This window comes from Heloderma suspectum, chromosome 1 (genome assembly GCF_057233095.1).
Source record: "Heloderma suspectum isolate Gila_16-S chromosome 1, 16-S_ref, whole genome shotgun sequence".
NCBI classification, from domain to species: domain Eukaryota; kingdom Metazoa; phylum Chordata; class Lepidosauria; order Squamata; family Helodermatidae; genus Heloderma; species Heloderma suspectum.
In genome coordinates this window covers 140453225-140480546 of record NC_139458.1, presented here as the reverse complement: position 1 = coordinate 140480546, position 27322 = coordinate 140453225, and the positions used below count along the sequence as shown (strand labels likewise).

Genomic DNA, 27322 nt, shown 5'->3' with positions numbered 1-27322 from the left:
AACCCTACTTAGAGGAGACCCACTGAAATGGATGGGGCTGAAGTTCGACCAACACCGGCTACAACTGGATGCGTGTCCGTCCGTCGCTGACCGGGGAGGTGAAAGATCCGCGGCGCCTCTCCAGCTACCCTTCTCCGAGTCCGCCGGCCCCGCGGGACGAGCAGGAAGTGCCTCGGAGCGGTGCGCGGGGAATTCTCTCGGGGCGGGACAGATCAGCCCTCCTCTCGGGGCGGCTCTTCCTGGCAAAGAGGAAGCCGCTACTCTGCGCGCGGAGACCAGCGCCCGGCTGCTGCTGCGGCACCGCCAGGTCGGTAGGCGTTTCACCCGCCCGCGCCCTCATTCCGAGCCTCGTCGCCCTCCGCGCCGGCGCTGGCTCCTCCCGAGAGCTCCGCTCCTCTTGTCCTTTCTGCCGCGCTCTGCCCTTTGCTGCGCGGCTCGGCTCGTTGCGTCTTCGGCTTTCTCTTCCCTCCCTGCAACGCCCCCGAGAACTGGCGGTCGGATCTTCTCATCCGCTTCCCCAGTTGCACCTCCTTTCCCTGCGGTCAAGCCCTCCTCCGGCCGGCAGCGACCGGGCGGCTTCGGGGCTTCCCTGCCTCCGCGGACCAGCCTCGCGCACCCCGAGCCTGGACCTGGGGACAATGGCGCTGCAGCCTGCTCGCTCGCTCGCCGTGATTGCAGCGCGGGGCGGGGCGCGTGTCGATTGGTTGCTGCTGAGGTTGCCGCGGGAGGGCTGCCGTTGCCGGAGCGCGCGCGCGCGCTGCTGCTGGCGTTTCGTGAACGGGTTCGAGGGCGATCTAGCTGTGCGCCCGTTTTCTTCCTGCCCCCCGGAGCGTGGTTGTGGCGCTCGGTTTAGAGCCGGGCTTTCCCGGCCAACCTCACGTGCCTTTGCACGTCTGGAGGAGAGGCGGCCGGAATGCCACCTCGCTTTCGGACTAATGGCTCCATGGCTTCAGAGCCTGGGTTAAAAGCGTGGAGGGGTGGGCGTCGCTCACGTGAGCGGTGGGCGATCCCTTTCCCCGCTTCCTTGTAAATAAAGGGAGTGTTGTCGCGGCTTTGTGGAGCTTTCAGACCTCCGTTCGTTAGAGGCCGAGGCTGAACCTGGAGTGTAATCTAGAGTGATACTGTGTGGCTTGATCCCCTTGGTCGAGATTAGAAGCACAGCCCAGGGGTGGCAGAGAGCAAGGTATCCCCCCCACATGCAACCATGACTACTTCATGCTCCCGCCCCGAAGTAGGTACAGGTGCATGGGAGAATGCTCTAAGTGGTAGTAGATTTTCTGTCTAAACATGAATAGGGTTGCACCCAAAGTGTCTTTTATTAGACTAATTTCTGCTAGCGCGAAAGCATTCTGCTTTGCAAGTGGTGGGGACCCCATAGAGCCTTACTCCCCTTGTCACATACCCTGTCCCAGGAGGAAAAAAAGAAAGATATGTCTAAAAAAAAAGAAAGCTGCTGCTTTTCTCCCCTCCACCCCCTTTTGTCTGTTGCTAGTAGAACTTTTAATTGAGTTGTGTGCTGTGCTACTTGGAAAAACACCTTGTACGCTTCTATATTGGTCTAATAAAATATATCATTTTTCTTGTATCTTTCACTTTCTGGTGCCAACGCAATACCAAACAAGGATGAGGCTACAAATGTTTGGTTTCGTGGTCACATCTGCTATGATGTCCCTCGCTCTGTCCTCCTCGTACACGACACACAACTCGTGAACTGATGGGATGCTGGGACAAGTTGCTTGAAATGTGCGCCACCATCTTAAGGGTGGAACAGGTTGGGATTTATAGCTCCCCTCTTTCTCATTCACTGATCAGTAATGTGGCTGAACACTTGGCTGTGCCACTATCATCATCATCATTATCGAAGACGGGTGTAACATATAAAGATAATTTATAACAGATCCCTTAGCCACAGTATCAGTCTGGCTTCATCCTGACTGACAGATATGTACCAGCAGCAAATCAAATCTTGGTTCAGCTGTCAAGTCTTCCTTTTCCCCCTGTACTGCAGGCAGGCAGACTGGCTGCTTTTTGTTTTAAAAAAAAGTAAGTGTCCTGTGTTCATAGTACATAAATATTTGTTATCCATTCGTTTCCTTAAAAAAAAAAAACAACCAAAGGAACAGTGCAAAACTGCCTTGGGGCTGAGGCAAGAAGATCTTGGTAACATTATGAGTACTGGATGGCCTTTTGTAACTGGCTTCTCATGCAAGCTTGCAGAACTCTTTCCAGGCCTCAACCTTGGGGAGGACATTTCCACCAAGTGAGAATGCTTCCAGATCTGTTCCTCTGCTCTAGAAATGTTACATCTTGTCTTCACCCAAGAGACTTTCTTCTGCCTTTCATCTTCCTAATTAAAACCTCCCAAGATATGGGAAAGCTTTGTGTGGGTGTTTTTAACTATGTTGCATCAAAATGTATCCCCTATTGTTTTCATTGCTGCCTGCCACTTTTTCCATGGCTGTAAGAGTGCTACAACCAAAGTCTGCAGAGTTACCTCTTCAGAGCCCTTCAAGTGCATGTCCAAGGGAAATCTGATTGTAGTCTTAGCACAGCTCATTCTACCTTCGCCTGGACTAGGTCCTGGAGTGCCCCTCCAGTCAGGCTTGTAAAGGGCTGGTGGCATACCTGTTGGATTACAACTCCCAGCATCCTAGCCAGCAGAGCCATTGGCTATGCTGGTTGGAGATAATGGGAGTTGTAGTGCAACACATCTGGAGGGCAACAGATTGGGGAAGGCTGCATTGCAACATTGATCTTGGTGCCTTGTGCCCACTCAAGTTCCTGCATTTCCAGAGTATGTCTTAGTAGACAATGTTGTTTTGTGCCATTTTTCTCACTGAAAATCTTGGGGTTTGGGAGGTCCATCAAGTTTAACTTACTAGAGTGTTGTCTAGTTTCTGACTGTCCGTAAGGAGAGGTGGGCAGGGAGGTAATCAACAATCTGAGACCTAATGTTATGATTTTAGCGGAGTCCTTTGGCTTTTGTGGTCTAAAATTCCATTATTTTAATTTGTGTGCCACCGTGTTGCATTTCTGTTTTTCAGTGCAGTGTGCGATCCCAATGTTCATATTAAGGGAGGCAAAAGTGCTACTAGGACAGCTCTGGGGATTCAGTACAAGACCTCTCGCAGGGCCTGATCCACAGCAGGATCACCTACTCTGCTACTAGTTCAGCTACTCTGCTGGTAGATTAATTGATCACCTGTGGGACAGGGAGTTTTGTCCTTTTGAGAGCTTTGAAGGAAGGCATCAGATGTGTTCTCTCTTGACACTGCAGAATTGTGATTGGAGAAGGTGCATCTATGGCACTTCAGCCTTGTTCAGTCCCCATCAGGGAACAGAAGCCCTGTTCTGAATGGAATATGGCAACCCCTAGTATAGCGTGCCAGGAATCACTCTGAAGTCAGGGTGACATTGAGGTAGCAGCTGTGAGCTTGTGGTGGAGCTAGGCCTACACACATTGGAGGCGATGCTTTGATAGGGTGGCAGGGTGCCCTTCTCGTGTGTAATTTCTGGTGTAATACCATAGCCAAGGGGCTATGGTAATCTGGAATATCAGGTGTTATTTGTAAGCATCATCTTGGAGCAATGCCTGTCTGGTCCAGACACCTGTCAGTGTATGTGCGATATCTGTGGTTCCTGTGGCTGTTGCTAAGGTTTCCCCAGTCTAGCAGAGAGTTGTGGGAGGGGCCCCTCTTCAGCTATTCATATCTCTTTGGTCCCACATATACCACTGAGTTGCAAGTAAGGCCCCTCTCGCATTGTGGAGAGGAGTGATTTGGGAGAGGAAGTAGATCTGAGAATTTGTTTTCTGTTTTCAACAGATCGCTGGGCCTTGCCCGCCTCTCTCTGCTTCATTTTAACATGCCGAGCTGAGGCTGCAAGGACCTCCTCGCTGTTGTGTCCGACCTGAGTCCTCCGATCCGCCACCTCATTTTTTAATCCCACCGTGAGCAACATGGAGCCCTGAGTCAGCCGCACATTGTGAAACGGGTGGTTGTGGCTCAGCCTGGAAACTGTGTTGCAATCCCAGAGCTAAGGGGGGAAAAACCCACGTGAGTCAGCAGAGCCTGAGCACCAGTTGCAGGAAGCCGTTAGAGCTGCAAAGACACTTGGGGCTGCATCTTGGCCAGCACCTGCAAGTCAAGCCCTATTTTCTGCTTCCTTGCACCTTGTGGAGCACCCAGAGGTAAGTGTGAACCCCTTTTGTTAACTAGACCTAGTGGGCCACTGCAGCCTCTAAATCTGAAGTTGATGCAACTTTAAAGTGACGTTTTAGGGATTTCCGTGTGCTCTTTGCCCAGTGCTCTTTCTTAGCAATGACCTTCCCAAAGTTGGCAAGAACATACACAGAAGCCCTCCTTCCTGAGCCCTTTCTTTCTTCCCATTATTTCCCCTCCAATGGGCAGCCCGTCCCCTGTCTGTCCTTGTTGCCACCTTCTTTTCTCTGCATCTTCCAGTTCCTATCTCCACCCTCCTGATGTCAGTTCATCTTAGCAGGACAGCCGTCAGAAAAAAAACCCTCCCCCCACCATATAAATTATTGCTGGCCTGTTGTTGAGTTGCTGCATACTCTTTGGTTCTCCCCAGTTGATTCTCTTTCTTTCTCTCCTCTAGCAACATGGGTACCTTGTTCCGCAGCGAAGAGATCTGCCTGGCCCAACTCTTCATGCAGTCGGCTTCAGCCTACACTTGTGTCAGCGAATTAGGCGAGCGAGCACTTGTGGAGTTCCGTGATGTATGTGCAGGAGGGCTTGGGGTAGCCTGTTGTAGTGGCTGTGGTCTTTGTATGAAGCAAGAACTTGCCCACGGATACACAGAACACATGGTTTTATATGTGGTGGTGATTTAGTAGGTGGGCGTCTATAACTCATGGCTGTAGCGGCTCTCTTCCTCATAAGAGTGGCCCCCATTTTAAACATTAAGTATATCCTTTCACTACAACCATGAAGACAAGCAAGTTGAACAAAATTTGCCTAGTGCATATTGTATAAGGATATGTGTATGCAGGGGCTGAAAAGAATGGCCAATTATAGGACCATATAGGGTGGGAGGCGGTAGGTTCTATGGCTTATACTGAGAAAATGGCTCAGCTGACTGATCTGAAAGATGGCATTGTAGGAGAGGTGGGTTTGAGGATGGTCCGTACCAATTTTGAGGGAGAAAGGGCAAGAAATTGCTTTTTTTATGAGAGTTCATAATTTGATGAGTGCCCACCAGCAGTTTGACAGGTATTATCTGGTTTTTCCCCCAGAGATGTTTTCATATACTTGAGCACAAAGAACATTTCTGACTATATACAGATGATTTCCCACCCACCCACCCAGGTTTTGCAGAAACTTGGGTGTGGCACAGTGATGTCTAGTTTCTGTTAGTGCCCTGGCAAAATGGGCAAGGAAGTTCAGAGGAGAGGATAGCATTGAGGGGGGCGGGGGCTACAAAAGCTGGTGTCTTATTCCTGCAGAATGGCTGTTGATGTTGTGCTGTCCTAAAGGGAAAAGTGTACAGGGTGAGCAAGCCGTGGGGATTTTGGCTGCCTGGTTTCCAGGGTGAAGGCAGGACAGTATTATCTGTTCCACCCTTGGTAGACTCTTCACTAGCCGTGTGCTTTTACTTTCAGTTGAACCCCCACGTCAATGCCTTCCAACGACGTTTTGTGGGGGAGGTGCGACGGTGTGAAGATATGGAGAAAACCTTCAGTGAGTGGCGCCCATGCATGGAGGAGGTTGGCGGGGGGTACTGCCCATCAGCCATGGTGGCCTGAACGATGGGATTCCCGCGGGGTTGGCAATTCAACCTTCCGAACACAGCATGCTGGCCCTGTTGCTGTAAACGACTTTGCACATCCAAGAGCAGTTGGAGGACCAGGCAAGGGTTGCAGGCTTTCGAAATTTTGAGTCAGGCCTTTCATCATAACAAAATTGGATTAGTAAATCATGAGACTTTATTTTTTATGAGCAAAACCACATTTGTTGTAATTTCTGGTTTATGGCTAATGTTAGCTGACATTCCTCATATAGCCTGATTTTTTTTTGTCCTTCAAACTGAAGCATCTCCAAAACTGTGGAAGGGGTTAGGCAATTGGTACATTAGCTATCGAAGTTGCTGGCTGCTGTAATTAGTGCTTCCTGTACTATTGCAGTTTCTTGTTTCCTCTCCCCTTATCATTAGACTAGTTTTAAAAGATATCTTCAGTGTGCCCATTTTCTGGGGGAAATTTCTAGTGCCTTGAGTTGACTGGATCTCATTTAGCATGTTTGACATATATTTGGTTATAAAAACTTTAAAAACAAACACTGTGTTACTCTGACATGACATCTCAAAAGTTTTCCCAACAGCCAAAAGAGGTTGATATGAAATATTTGATTAGGGCAGCTTTCCCCATCTGGCGTCCTCCAGATGTTTTGGCCTACAACTCCTTTTATCCCAAACCAGTGACCATGTCGGCTGGGGCTGATAAAAGTCGAAGTCCAAAACATCTGGAGGGCACAAGGTCGGGGAAAGTTGGATAGGGGAAACTTCAATCAAGCACGCTTACAACAATGATGATGACGATGAACATTTTGTGTGGCACTTTGAAGTGTCCAAAGCACTGCAAATGCATCATCTAGTTGTAATTCCCAAAACAACCCTGTAAGGTAGGTCAGTATTATTATCCCTCCATATTGCAGGTGGAAGGATTGAGGCTGAGGGAGAGTAGCTTGCCTAAGGCCATCTAGGGAGTTCATAACCGAGGCAAGATTCAAGTTGGAAACTTCCTGATTCAGAGCTCAGTCTCTTTGCCACTATGCTATACCAGCTGCAATATAATTTAAATGTATTGAACCCATTCAGAACATTATTATTTTATTTTTATTATTTTATTGGAAAAACAAGAGCCTTATAGCACCTTAAAGCAGGGGTGGGTAGAAAGTAGATCTCCGGATATGTTGGGCATCAACTCCCAGCATCCTTGACCATTGACCATGCTGGTAGGGGCTTCTGGGAGTTGAAGTGCAAAACATGTGATCTTTCTTCTGCCTACCCCTGCCTTAAACACGTTTCTTATGGGATAAGCTTTTATGGACTGCAGAAGTGGATTGTCGTCCATGAAAGCTTACACCATAATAAATTTGTTAGTATTTAAAATGCCACAAGACTCTTTGTTGTTTTTGCTGCACAAACTGATGCAGCTGCCTCTCTGGAATTTGATGAAGTTGATTCTAGTCCACAAAAATGTGTGCTGTTATAAATGTGTTAGTATTTAAAGTGCTGCCATGCTCTGTGTTGGTTTTGTTCCTGCAACAGACTAACACACCTACCCCTCTGGAAATTACTTTTATTGGAATACTTGTAAGTATATTAAGACATGACAAGTTAATAGCACACGCTTCCCTTACATTATCTGAAGGGGGGAGAAATGGAAGGTGATGAAACCTATGAACAGTTTTCAGGGATTGTAATTTAATTACAACTTTTGAAACTGGCAGTTTGGCCTGGTATTATATCTATTAATTCTCTTACTTATTATTTTTGGCAATCTATTTTTAGCCATTCATTTTTAGTAATGAAAATCTACTAGTGGAAAATTTTTCTTTTGCGAAAATGTTTGGCCCACATCACTGGGTACAGTATACTGTATTCGTTCTCTGTACTCTTAAAAGTAAATGTTCTGGTCCCCTGCAAGGGTTCCTAGATTCAGTTGCAGCCAACAGAAGGAATAGTGATTTTTTCTGATCTTCACTATTCAACCTGGGAGAGCTAGAAACGCACTACTCTCTTGTAAAGGGAAGCTCTCATAATTTTGTAACGTTGTAATTCTCAGAATTTTTAGAAGGTCGTGGTTTTAGGAAATTCCTAACTTTCACAAGCCTCCTTGCAAAAGCCTGAGAATTACTTCAGCAGTGTTTTTGACAGACCTATCTAACTTGTGACCCTCGAAGCCAGATGCAGTCCACCATCTATGCCAGGAGTGGGCAACTACACTAAAAAAATTAGTAATAATAAATACATCAGCTGTTGAAACTGCTTCACAGTGTTCAGTAGCAGCAAAAGAGTTAAATTTTACGTCTCCATAGCAGCTACAGAGCACTAAAACAGACAGATCTATCCTGTAAACAAATGTCACCCTCTTAGAACTCCAGTGCCACTACAGAGTGCCATTTTGTTTGTAAAATAATAAAATAACATTTTGTCAGAAACCCGGCAGCGGCAGGGGGTGCATGCACCTGATCTATGCAGTTTATTATGCTAGGTGCCCAGCAAGGTCCCCCATTTGTGCAGCTCCAGGCAGTCAGCAAGAATGGGAGGTTTGCAAAGCCCCTGTGGGGCTGTCACACATGACTGGTGAGCTTCCTGGATTGCAAGCAGTGTGACCCTGATCTTCCATGACCCTCAAAGGAGATGGCAGTCTCAGGTGCTACTCATGTCTCATTTCTCCTCTTCAGCTTTCTTGGCACAGGAAGTGCGGAAGGCCGGGCTGTCACTGACACCCCCTGAAGAGAATCTGCCAGCTCCACTGTCCCGTGATGCCTTGCGTATCCAGGAGGAGTCAGAGACGCTGGCGCAAGAGCTGCGGGAGGTGAGCCACAACCGGGAGAAGCTGGTTGGTCAGCTGCAGGAGATGCGGGAGCATATTCAGGTGTTGCAGGAGGGGCAGCGCTTCACTGGGCAACTGGTAAGTGATCCCCCACCCCACCCCACTTCCTGTTCCATGCCCAGCTCTCTGGCTGTCATGGTGCTTGGAGGAGAAAGGGATGTAACTTTGGCTCTCTGGGTGAAGCAGAAGCATCTGTTTCGAATGATGGTATAGAAAGCTTTGAAGGTGGAATGCATTCTGCCACTGAATCCCCAGGGAGGCTGGCTGCAGAGAGGAAGAGGTCCCATGTAGTGGGGTGAAAGAGGGCACTGCAGGGGTGGCAAAGGGGGATAAGAGCACCATGAAGGAGAACCCAAATGTACAGAGACCCGTTTATTTAAAACAATAAAATCTTAAAATAATAATAAAAATAAGAGCAAGAATAAATAAGCAAAAGCTTCTGGACTCCTTGTCATGGTTGTGTTGCAGCTTTTTCTTGTCACACTAAACTGTGGTTCAGCACAATTTCTAAACATGGTCAGTATGTTGAGATTATTTTTAAGAGTAAAAATTAAATATGCCAAGGGCAGCTGGGTTTGTTCTTCATGTATTTTCCCAGTTCACATATAAAGCAAAGCGTGTGGCAGTCTAGTTTTTGCAACAAAAGGTGTGCATGGATGAGGGGAGCAGAACACACAGGTCAGATGAGGGGTCAGATGTTACCCGTTGAAGGCCTGATATTTGACTGCAGTCAAATATTGTCAAATATTCCAAGAATGCCTCTATCTAGATGTGAGGGTGCCATTTTTATTTTATTATGGTGTCATTTCTGAGGAAGGACAGGAGTGAGGGCACCTTGCTGCCTAGCCCTGCAGTAGTCAGGGTCTAACATAGGAGCATGGCATTACTTCTTCCTTTGAAGATACCTGCATTTATAGCAGATGCTCAAACAGGAACACAAGCAGTTCTCAGGGGCAAAGTGGATAGAGTATTGTAGGATGAGGGAGACCTTGGGTTGAAATACTTAGCCTTGAAGCTTGTTAGGTGTACGTTAGACAAGTCACACAGTGGTCTGGTTCGCACAATCAAAATAGGCCACCATTGTTTGCCCCTCGAACAAGCCATGCCACTCGGGTTCAGACAACATGACAAGCCACGCCTGGGCGGTGATTATTCAAATCACAACCTGCATGCACTATGATTTAAATAAGCCACCATGGCTTATTTGGCTCATACGAACCAGGTCATGCTCATGCTAATCTACCTCACAGGGTTGTTCTTAGGATAAAATGGGTGGAGAGATGAACTGTGTATACCACCGTGGAATAAAAATGTAATGAAAGAAAAAAATCATTACACTTGATAACTATCTAACATTTCTGTTATAATTGTCATAGGTATCAAACCCGTTGATTATTATATATGGGTTGGATTCAGGATCTAGCTTGCACAAGAGGAAGGGCTCTGCTCACGGAAGGTCCCTCCCCCCACTTTTTAGGGATCCCCCCTCCCCCCAACACCACAGCTCATCCCAATCAGCAGGGTCCCTTGACCGTCTCTGTAGCACTTTCAGGGGGCCAGAAGGGCTGCCATGGCTAGGAGGGGGTGGGGAATTAATGTTCCACCAGCTCAGTTGAGCCAGCTAAATCTAGATGCAATCCTTCTTGTTGTTCTCCTGATGTTAAAGCTTTAAAAGTACTTGACAATTATTTGATAATATTTGACAGGTCAATTGATGGATTTTTTTCACCCATCAATTGCCCCTAAATCGAGCACTATCTCCACCTCAACTTACCTCTTTGTGTTACATCGCTTGAAGCAGTTTTCTCCCAGCCTGGATCTGGTAACAGGGCTGAAGATAAAAATGCTTCAAGTATGGTCAGATAAGTCAGGGAAGCGGGGGTGTATCATTCAGCTTCTGTTGGCTGCATAAATTTTTTCTTGCAAAAATTAGACCATTACACACATACACACCATGTTATACATCAATGGGGCAGGTGCATTATCAGCAAATGTGACTGCCCCATTGCATCAATTTCGGCCCTAGGAAATTATTTTGCTTTGAATTTTCACTATTGTGGGCTGCCAACAGTAACCAAATTATGATGTTGAATGGAATTGGGTGGCCCTGGGACTTAGAGATGGGAATGTATGACTTCTGGTTTGGTACCCAGTCCTTCTCTCACATACCTTTTTCCTGGCAGCAAGCGCCGTTAGGATCACCAGCCCACCCACGTGCCTTCTCTGACAGAGATCCTCTGTTTGACCCATCCATGGCACAGCGGCTTGACCTCAAAATAAAGTAAGTCATGAGGAAGTAATCATTTGAGTAGGCTAGGTAATGTCTCTGTGAGAGCTATAAAGCTTGCTGGGCAAACCAAAGCCATTGCCCCTGGATGGGAGGTGGTGTAACCTAGTGCTTAAGCATATGAGGTGAGGAATCCATAGTTTATCTCATAAGCCGTGAACTCTCTATGTGGCTTTAGGCAATCCACTCCTCCTCCAGCCCCCATCTGCTATATGGGGATAATGCTTGCCTACCTTTTAGGGATGTCATAATGTATAGTGATAATGTATGTGATGGCCGTTTGTACACTTCAAATGTACTATATACATGCGAAGTGTTGGTTATGTTGCCATAGGCTACAGTATGCCCAGCCTGTTTTGTGCAGTCTCAAAATACATTTTGTGTTTTTCTCCCCTTCCCAAGCTTTGTGGCAGGTGTGATCCACCCGTGGCGGGTGAGTTCCTTTGAACGGCTGCTGTGGCGTGCGTGCCGTGGCTACCTTGTGGCCCACTTCATAGAGATGTCGGAGCCAATGGAAAACCCAGCCACGGTGAGATGGAATCAAGAAAATAGTTGGGGGTGGGTAGTAAGATGGCTGACTGTGAGGGGTTTCAGGGTGAGGGGCGGCAGGCAGCGCAGAGGGCCTGGTTGAGGTGAGATTCAAGACTTGAGTGTGGATGGAGCAGGGTGAGGTGCAGTTCAGGAGGCCACAAGTATCTTCTGTGGTCTGGCACAGGAAGAAGGCCCCCAAACCGCTTCTCCTGCGCCTCTCAATGCAGAGGCTTCTGGGCAACCTCTCCTCTCATGTGTAGGGTGAGAGCGTCACCTGGGTCATCTTCCTCATCTCCTACTGGGGCGAACAGATTGGGCAGAAAATCCGCAAGATCGCCAACTGGTGAGTGCTGCGGGTACTGCATCTTCCCTCTGAAGCCTGTTGATGATAAACGTCGCCCTCCTCTCCTACTGTGGTCCCATTCTGCACCATGCTTCTCTTTCTGTGCACTTCTCCTCCCCTGGTGCTGCCCCCATCCCAAAGACAACTCCCCACCCTCACCCCACTCGTGGGTCTGTCACTCTCATCTTTGCCCTTGTTTGACACCCAAGTTGCCTTCTTTCCTACTCAAGGGGCCCTGCTGTACAGTAATTCCTGTGGCATGCCCTTTGCTCCACTGATATGTGACAGGCCACAAGGCTAGGGTGGCAGTGAGACAGTGACTGTCTTCCCTAAGCCTCAGATCAGCTCTGCCCATCTTCATGCAACTGTGTGAAGCTACCAGCCCTTCCTCAAGAAAATGCCCTGCCTGAGCCCCGGCCTTCTCCTACCCCACCTTTGCTTTCTGAGGGCTCATTCGAGGTCATGTCCCTCCCCAGCTTTCACTGCCACCTGTATCTGTATGCCGATTCAGAGGCCGAGCGCGGGGAGACGCTGCAGAAGCTGCGCACCCAGATTGAGGATGTGACCACGGTAAGGGAATCGGGACTGCTGGGGGCGGGATGCCGTCGAAACCTGGAGCAAAGAGAAACTCAGCCTTTCCCCCGCCAGGTGTTGGATGGCGGCTCACGTCATTCCCAGGCAGCTTGGCCGGTGCAATGATGGGAGTTGCAGCCCAACACATCTGGGGGGCCCCAGGCTAGGGAAGACTGGTGGTAACCCGTGGGAGTGATGAGCCCCCCTGCAGTTCCCGTGCACCGGAATGGCCTTCCCAAGGGAGGGAGGGGGTGAAGGTTCCGAGGGAGCTGGAGGAGGAAGAGAGTTCCGAGTACGAGGCACCGTCACATGGTCGGGGATGATCATTGTATATGTTTGTAAATCATGCATTTTTTCCATTGTTGTTAGTATTAGTATTGGTATTAATCAACACCTGACACCGCCTCTTCTATGCCTTGAATATCTTGATCCGCAAACATCCTTCCCTCCAACTCCAGATCCTGTGTTCCCCAAGGTCTGGGCCGGAGGGACCAGCGTCTCTCTCCCTGCCTGTCAGGGTGGACACTGAGCCCATAGAATCCCAGAGTAGTTCTGATTCGGAGGAAGAGCAGTCGCTCCTGGGAGAGGAGTGCGCCCCTTTTTCCCAGGGCCCGCAGCTGACAGAGATTCCTCCCACCAACATTCCTAGATTAGAAAGCAGTCCAGGGAGTGACCCAGCACACATAGCAGACTGGGTGGATGCGCGGCGCAGATGCAGAGAGCGGCGCCAAATGGAGGGCGCGGAAAGGAGGCGTAGCGCCCAGTTGGCGCTCAAAGAACGGTTGTGCCCAGGGGATCCAAGGGAAAAGGGGAGGGATTCTCCCTAGTCCTTATATTCAGGGGTCTGCCAGTAATTGCCTTTCAAACGGGGACCAACTGTTCCAACTTAGGGCATAGGGATGCTGCTGCTCAGATCTAGTTGCTACCTGTAGAGTTGTTAAGTTGTAAAAGAAGAATAAAGCTTTGAAAAGAATCCCTTTGTCTGTGTCTGGACTTGGCTACTGGATTAGACTGAGAGAGCCCTCCAAGGAGCCCTTGACACTGCCAAGGGTTTCCTATATGCAGGTCTCTCGCCTTGCCTCATACAACTCGGTGGAGTGTGTTCGTTCCTTCGACTTGCAGCGAATGCAGGCAGGACATTTTCAAGGGGAATGGCTGCCCATCCACCCCACACCCTGTGCTTTTGACTTGCATGGAAGAGAGAAAGAGGGGGTGTCGCTGAGAAAAAAGCCCATTGACCCTGTGGTTGACAGAGTTTTGGTGCAAGCGCTCCTCCCCCAGAGGTTTTGTTGTTGTTAAATTGTGATTATGCAGAAAAATAAAATCCCAGAACTCCAACCGTGGCCCCAGGTGCAGCCACATCTACAGACCTGTTTGAGAACCGCTGCTCTAAGCAGCTCGTTCCATTGCTAAGCTGCTCTTTTTATAGCAAAAAATACTTTACAACCCTAAATTTCGCCTTTCCTTGATCTCATTCCATCCTCCTGCAAATAGGTGTTAGGCCAGACGGAGCAATATCTGGACCAGGTGCTGCAAAAGGTGTTGACGGTGTTGCCTGCTTGGCAAGTGCGGATACAGAAGATGAAGGCCATCTTCTTTATCCTCAACCAGTGCAGCTTCAGCATCACAGACAAGTGCCTCATTGGTGAAGTTTGGTGCCCTGTCCATGACCTTCCTGCTGTGCAGCAGGCCCTGCGCGAGGGATCGGTAGGTGCCACAGAATCTCTCCCCCCTTTCCCCTCCCTCCCTGCAACTCCTCTTTCTGCACTGCCAGCGATGCAGTAGGTTTCTGCTTGTCCTTTGATGTACGCACCAGTCCATTTTCCATTTTTGGGGACACCATGTAGTAGGCCCTATCCTGTCTGCCTGAGTAAAGGGCGACCAGTTTTGGCTAATGGATTGACAAGTGGGACCTGCAACAGAATATTGCAGTGGGAAAGGTCCTGTTCATGGCTTGCTGGCTGGAACGCTATCCTCTTTCAGGATATTCCCTACCACCACCATCAGTCAGTATTCCATGGCCACTGGGCATGCTCAGTCATCATTAGGCTGTTTCAAGGAGGGTGGGGTGTCCCCCTGAGGGTTTTTTCTTAAAGTTTTTTTGTACTTCTGCAAACCTTTGGGGTTCCCCCAAGCTGGCTAGTAGCTCCCTCTTGTGTGTGGATGGTACTATTTTGTATACACAAGGACTGGTGCTTGGATAATTGAGATCACCATATATCAAGGATAGGCAGCCTGCCCCCCCCCCAGATGTTTTGGACTGCCAACATCAGTGCGGAACATCAAGTATTTTAGGTAGTATACACAGCCCTGGATATTGGGAGGCAGCAAATAGTAATAATGGAAGATGGATAATGCTGTGCAAGGCACTGTAACGCCACTCCTGACAACTGGACATTTTTGGTTTCTGAGACTTCAGCGGGTGTATCCTACCCATTGCTCCCTCTAATCATGAAGACTAGAAATTCTGTTTTAAAAGAGCAAAGGCTCAGCTAGAGGCTTCTAAATAGGAGAAGCTGTGTCCATATGGCCAATCTTACCATATGGTCATGTCAGTCTTACAGCTCTGGGATCATGGTGTACCCTTTCCTTACCCCAGGTTTGCAATACGCTACTCGCCTATGCACCTGGGGTGGGTAGCAGTTGCCCACGGGCGAGTATTTGAATGGCAAACTACACTGCATTCTGGGAGCTGAGCTGCTCACATATTTATTTATTCAAAAAATTCTTGGCCGCCTTTCAGGACAGAAGCCCTCCCAAGGCAGCTCACGGTAATATACATAAAAACAGCTAAACCATTAAAAGCAATAAAAACATAAACACAAGAAAGTAGCAATAAAAGCAACAATAAAAAGCAACAATAAAACTAGCAGCAACAGCAGTCATATCAAGAGGAGGCCACGGTAAAATAATATGTTTTCAATTATTCTTAAAAGCCTGCAATGCCAGCGCATGGCAGACCTCCAATGGCAACTTGTTCCAAAGGTGTGGGGCCACTGCGTAGCCTGCTATGTGCCGCTCCAAGAGCGCAAGAGAAAGTTGGCCAGTGCCACGTCAGACGGCATGCCTGTCTGTCTGTCTTTCTGAGGGCTTATCAGTGGGCTCGAAGCTCCTAAACAGCCCTGCCTGGTCCTCTTTGCCCTTGCAGCACCGCAGTGGTTCTGCAGTGGAGTGCTTCGCCCATCGGATCTCCTGCACCGAGCCCCCACCCACCCTCATCCGCACCAACAAGTTCACTGCTGGCTTCCAGAGCATAGTCGATGCCTATGGGGTGGCCAGCTACCAGGAGGTGAACCCAGGTGAGGAGAGTTGCAGCATCCGCCTTGTCCCCCCCCCCCCCACATCAGGGGGCAGTATACCTTTTAATCCCAGTTGCTGGAGAACACAAGTGGGGATGCTGTTGCACTCATATCCTGCTTGTGGGCTTCCCGTGGGCTTCTGGTTGGTCAACATGGGCAGTGCAGCATGGTCACTTTAGACCTTGGACTTCATGGTCTTGTGGGGCTCCCCCCTTTAGGTGGCCCTGTGTATTACTTCTGTAGTGAAGCACCCACATTTCTCTCCTCCCTTCCCGCTCCACTCCAGCTGCCATTCCACACTTGACAACTGCTTCTCCATTCCTGATACATTAGAACAATCACAACACCAAAACTGTTTGCTGAGCCTGACAAAAATAAATACCCGGTGATGTGCAGTTTTGCATTTTGGACTCACTTAAATCATAGCATCATCATGGCTACAGGAGTAAAGTGGAGGTTGCTTCTGTTGCCCTCATCACCTGTCACTCTCTGGGTGATCATTTGAGGGACCCCTGGGCTTTGGGGCCTTGGACTTCAGCCCCAAGGTCTAGGTGTAGCCACACCACTGAGCATGAGAACAGAACACTGGGACTAGATAGGCCCTTGGTCTGATCTGGCAGGGCTCTTTTTCTGGTCATCAGTGACTGGCTTTTAATGGAATTGTCCCCAAGAAGAGAAGGCTGTGTGTTTTCTGGGCAGGCTGGCTGTGAGGTAGGGAGGGAGGGAGGAGGAGGAGGAGGTGGAAAACTGGGATGACTATTTTAGGTGACATTGTGTTCGCTCTGAGCTAAGGAGAGAGAAGACATGACATGATGCTCCACTGGATTTATATCCTGTCCGATCTGTAATGCTCCAGATGCTTTATTATTCCAAGAAAATGGGAAGGATAGGGTTGAAGTGGGGCTCCGCCATATGAAAGGGCAGCTGGCTTTGTGGGTTTGGTGGGGCAGGGGGGACCTTTCCCTGGGCTCACTGTCTGAGGCTAGCTCTGTTTTGCAGCTCCCTACACCATCATCACCTTCCCGTTCCTCTTTGCTGTCATGTTTGGGGATGTTGGCCATGGGCTCCTGATGTTCCTCTTTGCCCTTTGGATGGTGCTGGCTGAGAACCGCCTCGGCATGAAGAAGGTGGAAAATGAGGTGAGCCCCTGGTGGAGGATGGGGCCCTTCCAGGGCAGGGGGGAAGGAGGGTCCCATACCTCTGCAGCCTGCCCTGAGGTCATGTGGAGCGGAGGTGTGGGGGAACGTGTGGCCTTCCAGACATTGCTGGACTGGAACTCCCCTTGGCCCTAGCCAGCATAGCCAATGAGGAGGGAAGATGGGAGTTGCAGTCCAACAACATCTGGAGGGCCACACATTGCCCATCCCTGATTTAGGATATGTATACAGAGATCAGGGCAACATATATGGGTCTCCCCGTTCCTATTTTACCCTCACGACAACCCTGTGAGGCAGGTTAGGCTGAGGGATGGTCAATGGTCCCAGATCACTCAGTGTGCTTCATGGCGCATGCACCCACAGACATTTCTGTCTTCATTTCTTGGTCCCCCCACCCCCTGACAGATCTGGCAGACATTCTTTGAGGGCCGCTACCTCATCCTCCTGATGGGTGCCTTCTCAATATACACTGGCTTCATCTACAACGAATGCTTCAGCAAGGCCACCACCATCTTCCCATCTGCCTGGAGTGTCGCTGCCATGGCCAACTCTTCCAGATGGAGGTACTAACCAGCCCATGCCCCTGACCAGAGCCAGCCTCTTCTTCCATCTTCCTGTGCCATGCTCATACACTGAAGCCCTCTTTCTTCTTGTTGCAGCTGGGAGTATATAACTGAAAACCCTGTTCTCCCCCTAAACCCCAATATCACAGGAGTCTTTAAGGGTCCCTACCCTTTTGGGATAGACCCGGTAAGTATTGAAGGAGTGAATCAATGCTGGAAACTTTAAACTAATTTAATAGTTAAGGAACCCTGGGCATTGCTGTTAAATGTGTGAGTCGCAAATAAGGGTGAGCTGGGTTGTGGAAGGGGTGTGTGTGTGTTTAAGGGTGCAATCCTCTGAACTCTGAGGCGACCGCCTATCCAAAGCAAGGCAGGAGAGGCACGGGGGGGATCGTTCCCTCCACACCTCTCCTACCCTGCTACTTTCCACTAGACAGCCATTTACAGCTGTCTAGCTGCAGGGGGGTCGACCAGGAGAGGAGGTTGCTGTATGACACATTGGATGTGTCATACATGCAGCTCTGCTCTCCTCGCCCCGGAACGCCCCCCAGAACACCCCTTTTCAATCGCTCCATGGTCCTCTTCTGAGTGCAGATGATGGGGCTTCTCTGCACTGCCTCCAAGGCAGTGCAGATGTAGGGGGAGGTCGGTTTTCCAGGAACTGACCTCAGAGCACGGGCTCCGAGGTCAGTTCCCAGAAAACTGCATATCCTATGGCCCTCTAGACAGTGTCTAGTGGCCATAGGATTGGTCCGTAAGCTTCTTTATTCATTCTGAGCAATTCTTCGGTGGGGTTTATGGGAAACCATTACCTTTCACCTGGCTTAAAAGCAGCAATGTGGGTTTTCCAGAAATGTTCGGACTGGAAAATTTTCTGATGCGCCAAATAGAGCAAGATCTGATTTATAGTGCTTATTTAGCTTATATTTAGTAAACTAAACAAAAAACCCCAGGTACCCCATGTTAATTTTATGTCCCGATAGCCATATGTCTTTGAACTGAAATATTTGCTTTGGGAAAATACTAAATAAGCCAAACGATGTGGTTTAAATATTGCATTCAAACAATTTCAAAATGTTATGTGCACTTGGAGTTTTGTTTTGTTTTTTTGGAATTCTTGTTAAAAAATGAATGAGAATCACATATACTTCCTTACATTGTTAGTTTAAATTTAAGAAGTAAAATGAGGGCACTGAAAACTGTTGACACAGTAATTCGGGCACACGCAAAGAACTGTGCATGATGCGATGCCACAGCAGTCCATGTATCTACTTCAACAGAGTTCAGCTCTCTTCCACCGAGATCACTGGGGCGCCTCCAGTTTCACTGTAACTGTCTGTTAAATCACTTGCACTGCTTATTAGATCCATTTCAGATTGAGGCAGACCTCCAAATGTGTTGGACTAGGAGATTATCTGAGTTATAGTCCAACACATCTGGAGGGCACTACCTTGGGAAGGCCTGGCTTAAAAGTACAGGTGTGTACATTTGTGTTCATAGCTCAGATGTGTCTCAGGACAAGGCTCCTGGTCCTACCAGGATTAAAGTAAATGTGTTTCCCTGTTTTTGGCCTCTTCCTCCTCTCCTTCCAAAAGAGTTTCACGCTCTGACTGTTTTATGTGTATCATTCTCCACTCTTGTGAATCAGATCTGGAGTCTGGCCGTCAACCATCTCACCTTCTTAAACTCCTTCAAGATGAAGATGTCTGTGATCCTGGGCATTGTGCACATGAGCTTCGGCGTGTTCCTTAGCATTTTCAACCACATGTAAGTGCCCAGCGGTCCCCTGCCTGCTGTTCCTGTGAAGGGGTGGGTGGGCTAGGGAACCCTCTGGCTCCACTCTAGCCCAGTTGTATACTACTGTGAGAGTCCTGTCTCTCTTGAAGTCTGCAGAGAGGGCTTTAAAAGGGGATCAGATAAATTTGTGGAGGATCAAGCTGTCAATGGCTGCTAGTCATGACGGGTATATATTACCTCCGGGATCAGAAGATCGGAATACCAGTTGCTAGCAAACACTAAACAGAAGAGGGCTATTGCTTCCCAAGGGGCATCTGGTTGGCCATTGTGGGAAACTGGATGCTGGACTAGAGAGGCCTTTGGTCTAGTCCAGCAGGGCTCCTCTTGTGTTCCTGATGGTTTTCTAAAACTTCCCCTGTTGCTGATGGTTACTCTCCTCTGTCTGGCTGGCAGCCACTTCAGGCAGAGATACAAGCTTCTACTGGTTTTCCTTCCGGAGATCACCTTCCTGCTATCACTCTTTGGCTACCTTGTGGTCTTGATCTTTTACAAATGGCTGGCGTATGATGTTGCTAGTTCCCGGTGGGCACCCAGCATCCTCATCCATTTCATTGACATGTTCCTGTTCGCAAAGTCTGAGGGAAACCTTCCACTCTTTCAATACCAGGTAACTGCTTGTGGCATCGTACCCTGTCCATTCAACTCCCTACCTAGCAAGCACTCTCTCCTCCAACTCCCCCAGGTGTTCCTTCCCCTCTTCCACCCCTGCCACAGTCCCGGTTTGTTCAGCCTCAAAACAATTGCATCTAGAACTTGTAGGGCTAGGCAGGCAGTGATATCATCCAATAAACCAGGGCTGCAGGACCTCCTTTCAGCCTGTGAAGAAACTGAGGTAAAAGTTTAAGTGTCTGCCACACAGCCCAAGGGCCAAATTTCATTTTGGAGATGTTCTTGGGGCCACATTCCAATGGTGGGCTAAAAGCAAAAGGGACAGGGCCAAACTACAAAATCCTTGCACATTTTCACTTAAAGCTCTGACTGCCAGTAACTGAGCCTTAAGAGAGCCATTTTGACCTTTTAGAATGGGGAAAGAACTTCACAATAGCTGGGAAACGACTAAACAACTGGTGTCTAGGGGAAAGGGGTGGGGCCATGGGGAAGGGGCATGGTCTTCTAGGGAACCCTCGGAGGGTCTGATTCGGCCCCCTGAGCATGAGGTTCTGCATCCCTGCAATAAACTGAGAAAGAATCAGTATCCAAATACCCCTAGCAGGTTACCCACATTATCTAGGTCGCACTGTGCCCCAAATAGGTTCAGGAGGCTACTGAGCTCATAGGAGATGCTTATAGGAAAATAAATAATCAGTTGAGATGGCTTCGGCCTGGTCACTTGTGCTTGTTCGTCGTTTGATAACCTGCCATTTGATGAAATGCTGCTAAATTTGCAACCTGCCTTTCTTAAAAAGCCTTACGTTTTGATGCATTAGGATCTGTCTGTGGTGCTCGGTTCTGTGATGGCTGTTTCACAAATGGAAGTCATTGTGTGTGTGAATCGGCCCTGGGCATGCACAAGGAGGCACAAACCTGCGGGGAGCAGGGAGAATTCCTTTCTGTCCTTGAATAGGGAGAACAGTTGAGATCCTAAGCACAAAGGCAAACTCCAGCTCCAAAAATGTCCTTGGCCAACCTGTCCAAAATCCCAAGCCCGTTTATGTCTGCCTCCATAAGATGGTTTTCTGTGATCATTTTAGATATTTCCTTTTGCTTTTGCTCCCCTTTGTAAACATAAGTAACTAAAATTGGACCGGGTAACCCAAATGTTCTCAATGCCTTGTATAATGTTATGAATACATTCCCGACCTCTACTGGGTAATGCCTTATTTTAACACAGCCCCAAATTGCTGTATTGCTGGTCCCAGCAACTTATTTGGTGTGGGTGGTGGGAAATGTGACACCCTGGGTGTCCATACCAGGTTTGCCTGCTTGGTTTCCTCCAGCTGAGAAGACATTCAGGGGTGTAACATTTTGGTTTGCTCAGTTGTAACTTTATTGACGTGACAGCATGATAACGACAACACTTGCAGGAAGGATCCTCACCAACCACGCCCCACAGACTAGGGGTTAAGGCATGGCGTGAGATGGAGGGCAAAGAAGACACTGTGCTCATACCCAGGTCCAATTGTCCTGTGCCCCAGTTTTAAGATCAAGGCTTCGTTATTTCCTTTCTGCCCTGGGAGAACACTTGGCAGCAGCTAGCCGCTCCATCTCACCTCGGCCCTGGCCGTCCTGAGTTAGGACTGCAGGGACTGCATCTTCTCTCTCTCTCTCTCCCCCCCTCTCTTCCCCCCTCTCTGCAGGACACAGTGCAGAAGGTGTTGGTGGTGGTGGCCCTGGTCTCCATACCTGTCCTGCTGCTGGGGACACCCTTCTACCTCTGGTGCCAGCATCCACGTCGGGCCTCTCGGTCCAGGGTAAGACCCCCTCCTTGTGTCTGAGCTTGGTGCTGCTATCCAAACCTGGCTTTCTACCCTGCCACTTTGGCAGGTCAGGGTCAGTGCAGTTGTGTGGATTCCCTGGCATGGAGCCAGTTGGGACCGTGGCCTCTAGTGGCCACCTAGGCACCCAAAGTGAAGGTGTATGTCAGGGCTGGGGAACCTTTTTCGCTTGAGGGACGAATTTAATTTCAGAGCAGCTTTAGGGAGCTGCCTTCCAGTGGTGGGTGGGGCCAAAGGCAAAAGGGGTGGGGCCAAAAATGCAAAGAATACCAGCCTATTGTAGCTTGAAGTGCTTACCGCCAGGAACTGAGCCTTCAGAGAGGCATTTCAGCCTTTTAGAATGGGGGAAACTGCACAAAAGCCAGGAAGCCACCAAAAGATCAATGGCTGGAGGAAAGGGGGTGAGGCCAGGGGAACTGTTCTGTGTTTGTGTGTGTCCTCCATTCCTCCATGATGTGTTCTGGAATGCTTGCAGGGCCATCCCTCCAGCGCAGAAGAGCGCCAGCCTCTGCTAAACTCACAGGAGCCGAGCCAATGTGTGAATGTTGCTGAGGATGATGTGCATGGTGCAAAACCCAGGCAGGAGTTGGAGGTAACATCTTGGCCTGGGAGGGGTGGAGGGGGGGTTGGTCAGAATTCTGGAACTTACCCAAACCCTTCCAGCCGCCTGATTTGACCGTTGAAGTAAATTATGCCAATTTGCCACTTGGTTTGAATGCTTCATTTTTACTTCATTTTGAACCATTTGTTAAAAACTGGCACGGGTAGAGAAGGCCGGTTGAAATGTATGGAATAACTGAGACAAGAAGCATGTTGGGCTAGAGCCCTGGGCTTAATTTCTGAAAAGGGAGGTGCGGGGTTTTAAGAGTACCTAGAGGCTGTGGCTTCAGATCTGAAAGCCTTGCTCCCTATTTCCCAGATGTATGAGAGATGGCTGAAGTTATTTGGGTTGAGGAAAATACACACTTCACATAATCAAGAGCCTTTCCCACCTTTTTAATTCTTTCACACCATTGAGGACTGACCATGGAAGATATAAAAGTAAGCCCTGCTGGGGCCCAAAGGCAAAAGAACTAAGGGCACAATCCTATGCATGTTTAGACAGAAAAAGGTCCTACAACCCCCAGTATGCCCCAGCCAGTCCAGCTGGCTAGAGCATGCTGGGAACTGTAGGACCTTTTTCGTCTGAACATGCATAGGCTTGCGCCCTAAGAAAAGGTAGTTCGGGTCCTTTCTTCTAGAAGGTCTGTCTGGATCCCCTTCTGAATTCGCAGCTGCAGTTGGGGTTGGAATGAGGGCTTGAAACATTCCAAGACTTAAAATCTTAGGGTTTCGCAAATGCTACTCGCAAGAAGCCGTGTCATGATACATTCTTAGGTCCTCTTATTGGGTGAGGCCACATAGGGCGAAGGCAGATTCTTGGAGCCTGTTTGTACTGTGTACCACAGGGGTGAGCAGCCTGTGGCTCTCCCAGATGTTGTTGGACTAGGCAGCTCCCATCATCCCTGATGACTCAGCCATGCTGACTCGGGCTGATGGTGTCCAACATTTGCAGGGTAGCAGAGGCTGCCCAGCCCTAGTGGCCCAAGACAGCTGCTGGAGGATACCCTCTTAGTGGGGCCCTGAGCAAATAGGCCAAGTTGTATGGATTGTGCTTGAAGTGCTGCTCCTTTCCTTGCTGCTTTCAAGATGTTGAATAACTGAACACAGCTGAAAACATCCAGCTTTTTTGTTGCATTGGAGAGTCCCATCAATCAGAAGTACTTTTAAGTTCAGCAGCACTTCTCTTGAGTTGGGAGGCTCTGCTGGAATAAAAAGGATAGAGTTCCCTGTTGGGGGAGCTGTTTCTGGGCTCTTTTGGGTGTGTAGAGAAGGCACCAGGTGGCACAGGCTGCTGTTAAAACAAGAAAACAATGATGACAAGGAAAGCCTCGGGATCTGGTTTGGGAGTCTGGCTTGGTCTTTTGCACGGGTTTGACTTCTATACAGATATGTTCAGGCCAGAAGACTCTGCTCCTTTTCTTAGGGCCTTCATATGCTCTCTGCTTCTCCCCCCCCCCCCGCGCCCTTAAACTTAAATTCTGGCAGCAGCTTCAGGTTCCCTTTGGGTCCCTGACCACATCTCCCTCCCAAGACAGCAGTTCAGAGTGCTGAACTAAACCTGATTCTTGCCCATCTCTCCTTCAGTTTGACTTCTCCGAAGTGTTCATGCATCAGGCAATCCACACCATCGAGTACTGCCTGGGCTGCATCTCAAACACAGCCTCCTACCTGCGTCTCTGGGCACTCAGCTTGGCCCACGCCCGTGAGTTGGATTTCCAGAGGTGGGAGGCGAAGGGGTGGAGGATATGAGGCGTGCTGAGAGCTTTGGCCACTTACATCTGCAGGCGAGTGGGAGACAGACAGCTTGGCTGATGAATGTCTCTGAAGCCTTTGAGAAAGTGTGCTGTGTGTGAGTGAGAAAGTGTCTTGGCTTCAATGCTAGGTCCCTCTGACTTGTTCCTGCCTCCAGAGGACTCCATTGTGGAGTAGGGGAAGGGGAAGCCTGTCTGACATCTCCACTAGTCCTTAGCACCCCACGTGTTCATCCCTACCTAGAGATGTAAAATGTCTGGAAATTTTGAAGTTGGGGGGGGGGGAGTTTTTTTCTGGGGCATTTCAGGAAAAAATGGAAATGTTGAGAAACACTGAAAAATAAACAAGACTTAGTTTTAGAACTCTTTACAGATCTCAAGTCACTTTGTTACTTTAGGACAGCCTTCCCCAATCTGGTGTTCTCCAGATATGTTGGACTTCAGCTCCCATCAGTCTCAGGCAGCATGGCCAGTGGTGAGGAATGCTGGGCATTGTAGTCCAAAACATCTGGAGGGCACCAGGTTGGGGAAGGCTGCCGTAGGAACATAAAGCAGCCTTTATGTTCCTGAAGCTATAAATAACTTGGTTTGCTCATAAAATTATCATTATATTTTAAAACTTTTAAAAGTAAACTCAGTAAATTTCTATTTATTGTCTAAATAACCCATACTTTTAAATTTAATATACCAAACATGATAATTTTATGACCAAACCAAGTTATACTTAACATATTTTAGGTTCCTATCTTATGTCTGACCAGAGGGAACTTCAGCAAGTAGTCCCTGAAACATCTGAATCATCCTAGAAGCCAGAAGAAGCAGGAAGAACCGCAGGCAGAGGAAGACTGGTGTACTGCATCTGTTCCTGTTTGTGAGGAGGTTTAGGGAACTTCCTAAACCTGTTCCTGTTTAATCTGGTGGCAGCAGTTAATGGCTTTGTAGCTGAGGTAGCATTCCCTAGCAGTGAGGTCTAATTGAGAACTTTATTAAAAACTTTTGCAGTGAGTTCCATAGACTCAAGCTTCAAAGTTAATTAAAAAAAAGAAAAGAAACATAGGTTGGATAACGCATATGTTGTTCCATCACATCTGGTGACAGTGGCAGGACAACCTACAGTGTTTTTTTCAATTAGAATTACATTAACTGACCACTACAGCATCTAACCAGAACAAACCCAGAAAAACAGTACTCTGTAGAACAAAACCCAAACTCTCAAGAATGCACATTTTCTTCCATATTATGATATGGTGACTCTACTGACATGTAGGAAACTGAGCATGACTTGGAGCATCCCTAAATGTCTATCAGTAAAAGATACTGTAAAAGTAAAAGTCTATCAGTAAAAGATCAGTAATTTATAATAAGGAATGGAAGAAATATCTATGCTGGGAATCTTACAGGAGGATTTAAAAAACAATTTCCCCACATGGCTTCATCATTTCCAGACATTTTGCATCTCTAGTCTTTCTATAAAATTATTATTACATAGTTTTTAGAAATCATTTGCGGGGAGTAAAGGTTGGGTAACAATATATAAATACCTTGTCTTAAATTCTAGAAGAAAATATTTCATAATCCAAAGCTGTTCAGTTTTTCCAATTTTTTGGAAAAAAACAAAAATGGTTATTGGGGGAAAAAATGGGGAAAAAACAGTTTTATTCTGGGTTTTTTGAGGCCTTCACATCTCTGTCCCTACCTGTAGAGCTCTCAGAGGTCCTGTGGACAATGGTGATGCAGAATGGCTTCCACATGAAGAACTATCCAGGTGGGGTATTCCTTGTGCCAGTCTTTGCCTTCTTTGCAGTATTGACCGTGGCAATCCTACTGGTGATGGAGGGACTCTCAGCTTTCCTGCATGCCCTGCGTCTGCACTGGTGAGACACCATTTCTGTTGGCGAAGCATAAGCCTCTCCTGCACGAGAGCAACTACCTCACGTGGCTTGGGTTCTGGCCAGGAGCCTCCGCCCTGTAGACTGAGACCCAGATGGAGTGGAGGGCACTAGGGAGGTCTTCCCCAAAAGGCCAGGACTGCTATTCTGGGGGAGGCAGAGGCAAAGTGCATTCCCACTGGCTGCCAGTTGGGTTGGGATGTGCCTGTGTTATAACTGAGGCTGGGAGATTAGAGAGTTGCAAGCTCAGAGCTGGTCCTGCGAGGCCTGGACTGACCACTCTTGTATCTTTCAGGGTGGAATTTCAGAACAAGTTCTATGCAGGAGCCGGGTACCAGTTCAACCCATTCACCTTCACTACCAACATCTGGGAATAAGAGAAAGAGGACTTCTCTCCTGAGAGCAGATGTACTGTGTGCCCTCTTGAGCCAATGGGAAAATGGATTGGCTTATGCTGCATTTTCTTACTCGAGCTGCTGACTCTTGCTTCTTCCCCCTTTCTGCCAGTCGTGCCTCCTGTCCCACTAGAAGGTGTGACAGAACATCTTAACCACTTGCTTATCCCTCTGTTACAGTTCAGGTGAAGTCCAACATGGCCTCCCTGCTGGAATATCAGTATTTACAATTAAATTCTTGAGTTAAGGTACAGGTTTACAGAGCCCATGCCCTGCACCATGCCGTGTTACTTCCAGCCCTCGCTCCAGATGACTTGCAACTGAACCCACCTGCCTTGTGCCTATCTCTGCAACCGTGGAGATGCTGCTGAGAAAGAATGGAAAGTGGCCTTTAGGAGCACTAGGCTATGGATAGCAGCATATGTAGGTTTTTGCAGGGCTACTAGGTGGCATCTTATTGCTCATTCCTGTCCACCAGGATGTAGCTTTGCTTATTCACATCACAAGACAAGAGAGAGACCCATCCCAGGCATTTGCTGTGCCCAGGGAGGAAGCCGCCTGCATTTTGGAACCCTGCACTAGATTTTTAGTGGGTGTTAATTTCTACATCTGTGTCTGTCTCAAAGAGCTTTGTTGCCCTAGCAAGGAGCCCGGGGTTGAGAGAGTGCATCAGCCAAGGAATCCTGTGGAGCTACAGGTTAGTTCGAAGCCCTCCACGCACACCTGATTGGAAGGAACATCTGCTGTGCTAGTGAAGTGGCCGACATCCTGGCAGCCAATATAGGGAAGGGGATGGATGTGACTATGCCTGCCCTTTCCCTAGGTCCCAAGCGTGGGGAGGGACAAATAGGAGCAGTCCTGTACAGGTCAAGCTTACAGGCTGATGTTGCCTAGGGCAAGAGAGGCACTCCTGCCCTGAACTGCAGAACTAACTTTATATCGATGGCAAGAAGGTCGTAGCAGGACACCTGGCTCACCCTGCTGAGTCCTGTGTTTTAAGAGGGGGACAATGTGGTATGAGCAGGTTGTTTAGAATTCTGTGCTTTAAAAAACCACTCAAACTCTTATCACTGTAGCCACTAAATTCCGCAATAAAAACGTAACTCTTGCTGCATTTTTAT

General features: G+C 48.5%; 1 protein-coding gene across 2 annotated transcripts; it reads left to right on the top strand.

Moving 5' to 3' along the window:
• Positions 1-221: 221 nt before the first annotated feature.
• Positions 222-27322, top strand: TCIRG1 (T cell immune regulator 1, ATPase H+ transporting V0 subunit a3). Of its 2 annotated transcripts, XM_084804207.1 has the most exons (21): positions 222-307; positions 3825-4189; positions 4618-4738; positions 5621-5699; positions 8427-8656; positions 10762-10859; positions 11268-11394; positions 11657-11739; positions 12216-12309; positions 13807-14019; positions 15461-15611; positions 16611-16750; positions 17174-17331; positions 17428-17518; positions 18980-19098; positions 19522-19735; positions 21426-21539; positions 22039-22155; positions 23751-23868; positions 25620-25791; positions 26102-27322. In XM_084804207.1, the coding sequence occupies exons 3-21, from the start codon at positions 4622-4624 to the stop codon at positions 26181-26183; spliced, it is 2517 nt and encodes an 838-aa protein (XP_084660333.1). In that variant the 5' UTR covers positions 222-307; positions 3825-4189; positions 4618-4621; the 3' UTR covers positions 26184-27322. The 2 variants fall into 2 exon arrangements, with proteins under 2 accessions (XP_084660333.1, XP_084660343.1); XM_084804217.1 differs by lacking the exon at positions 5621-5699.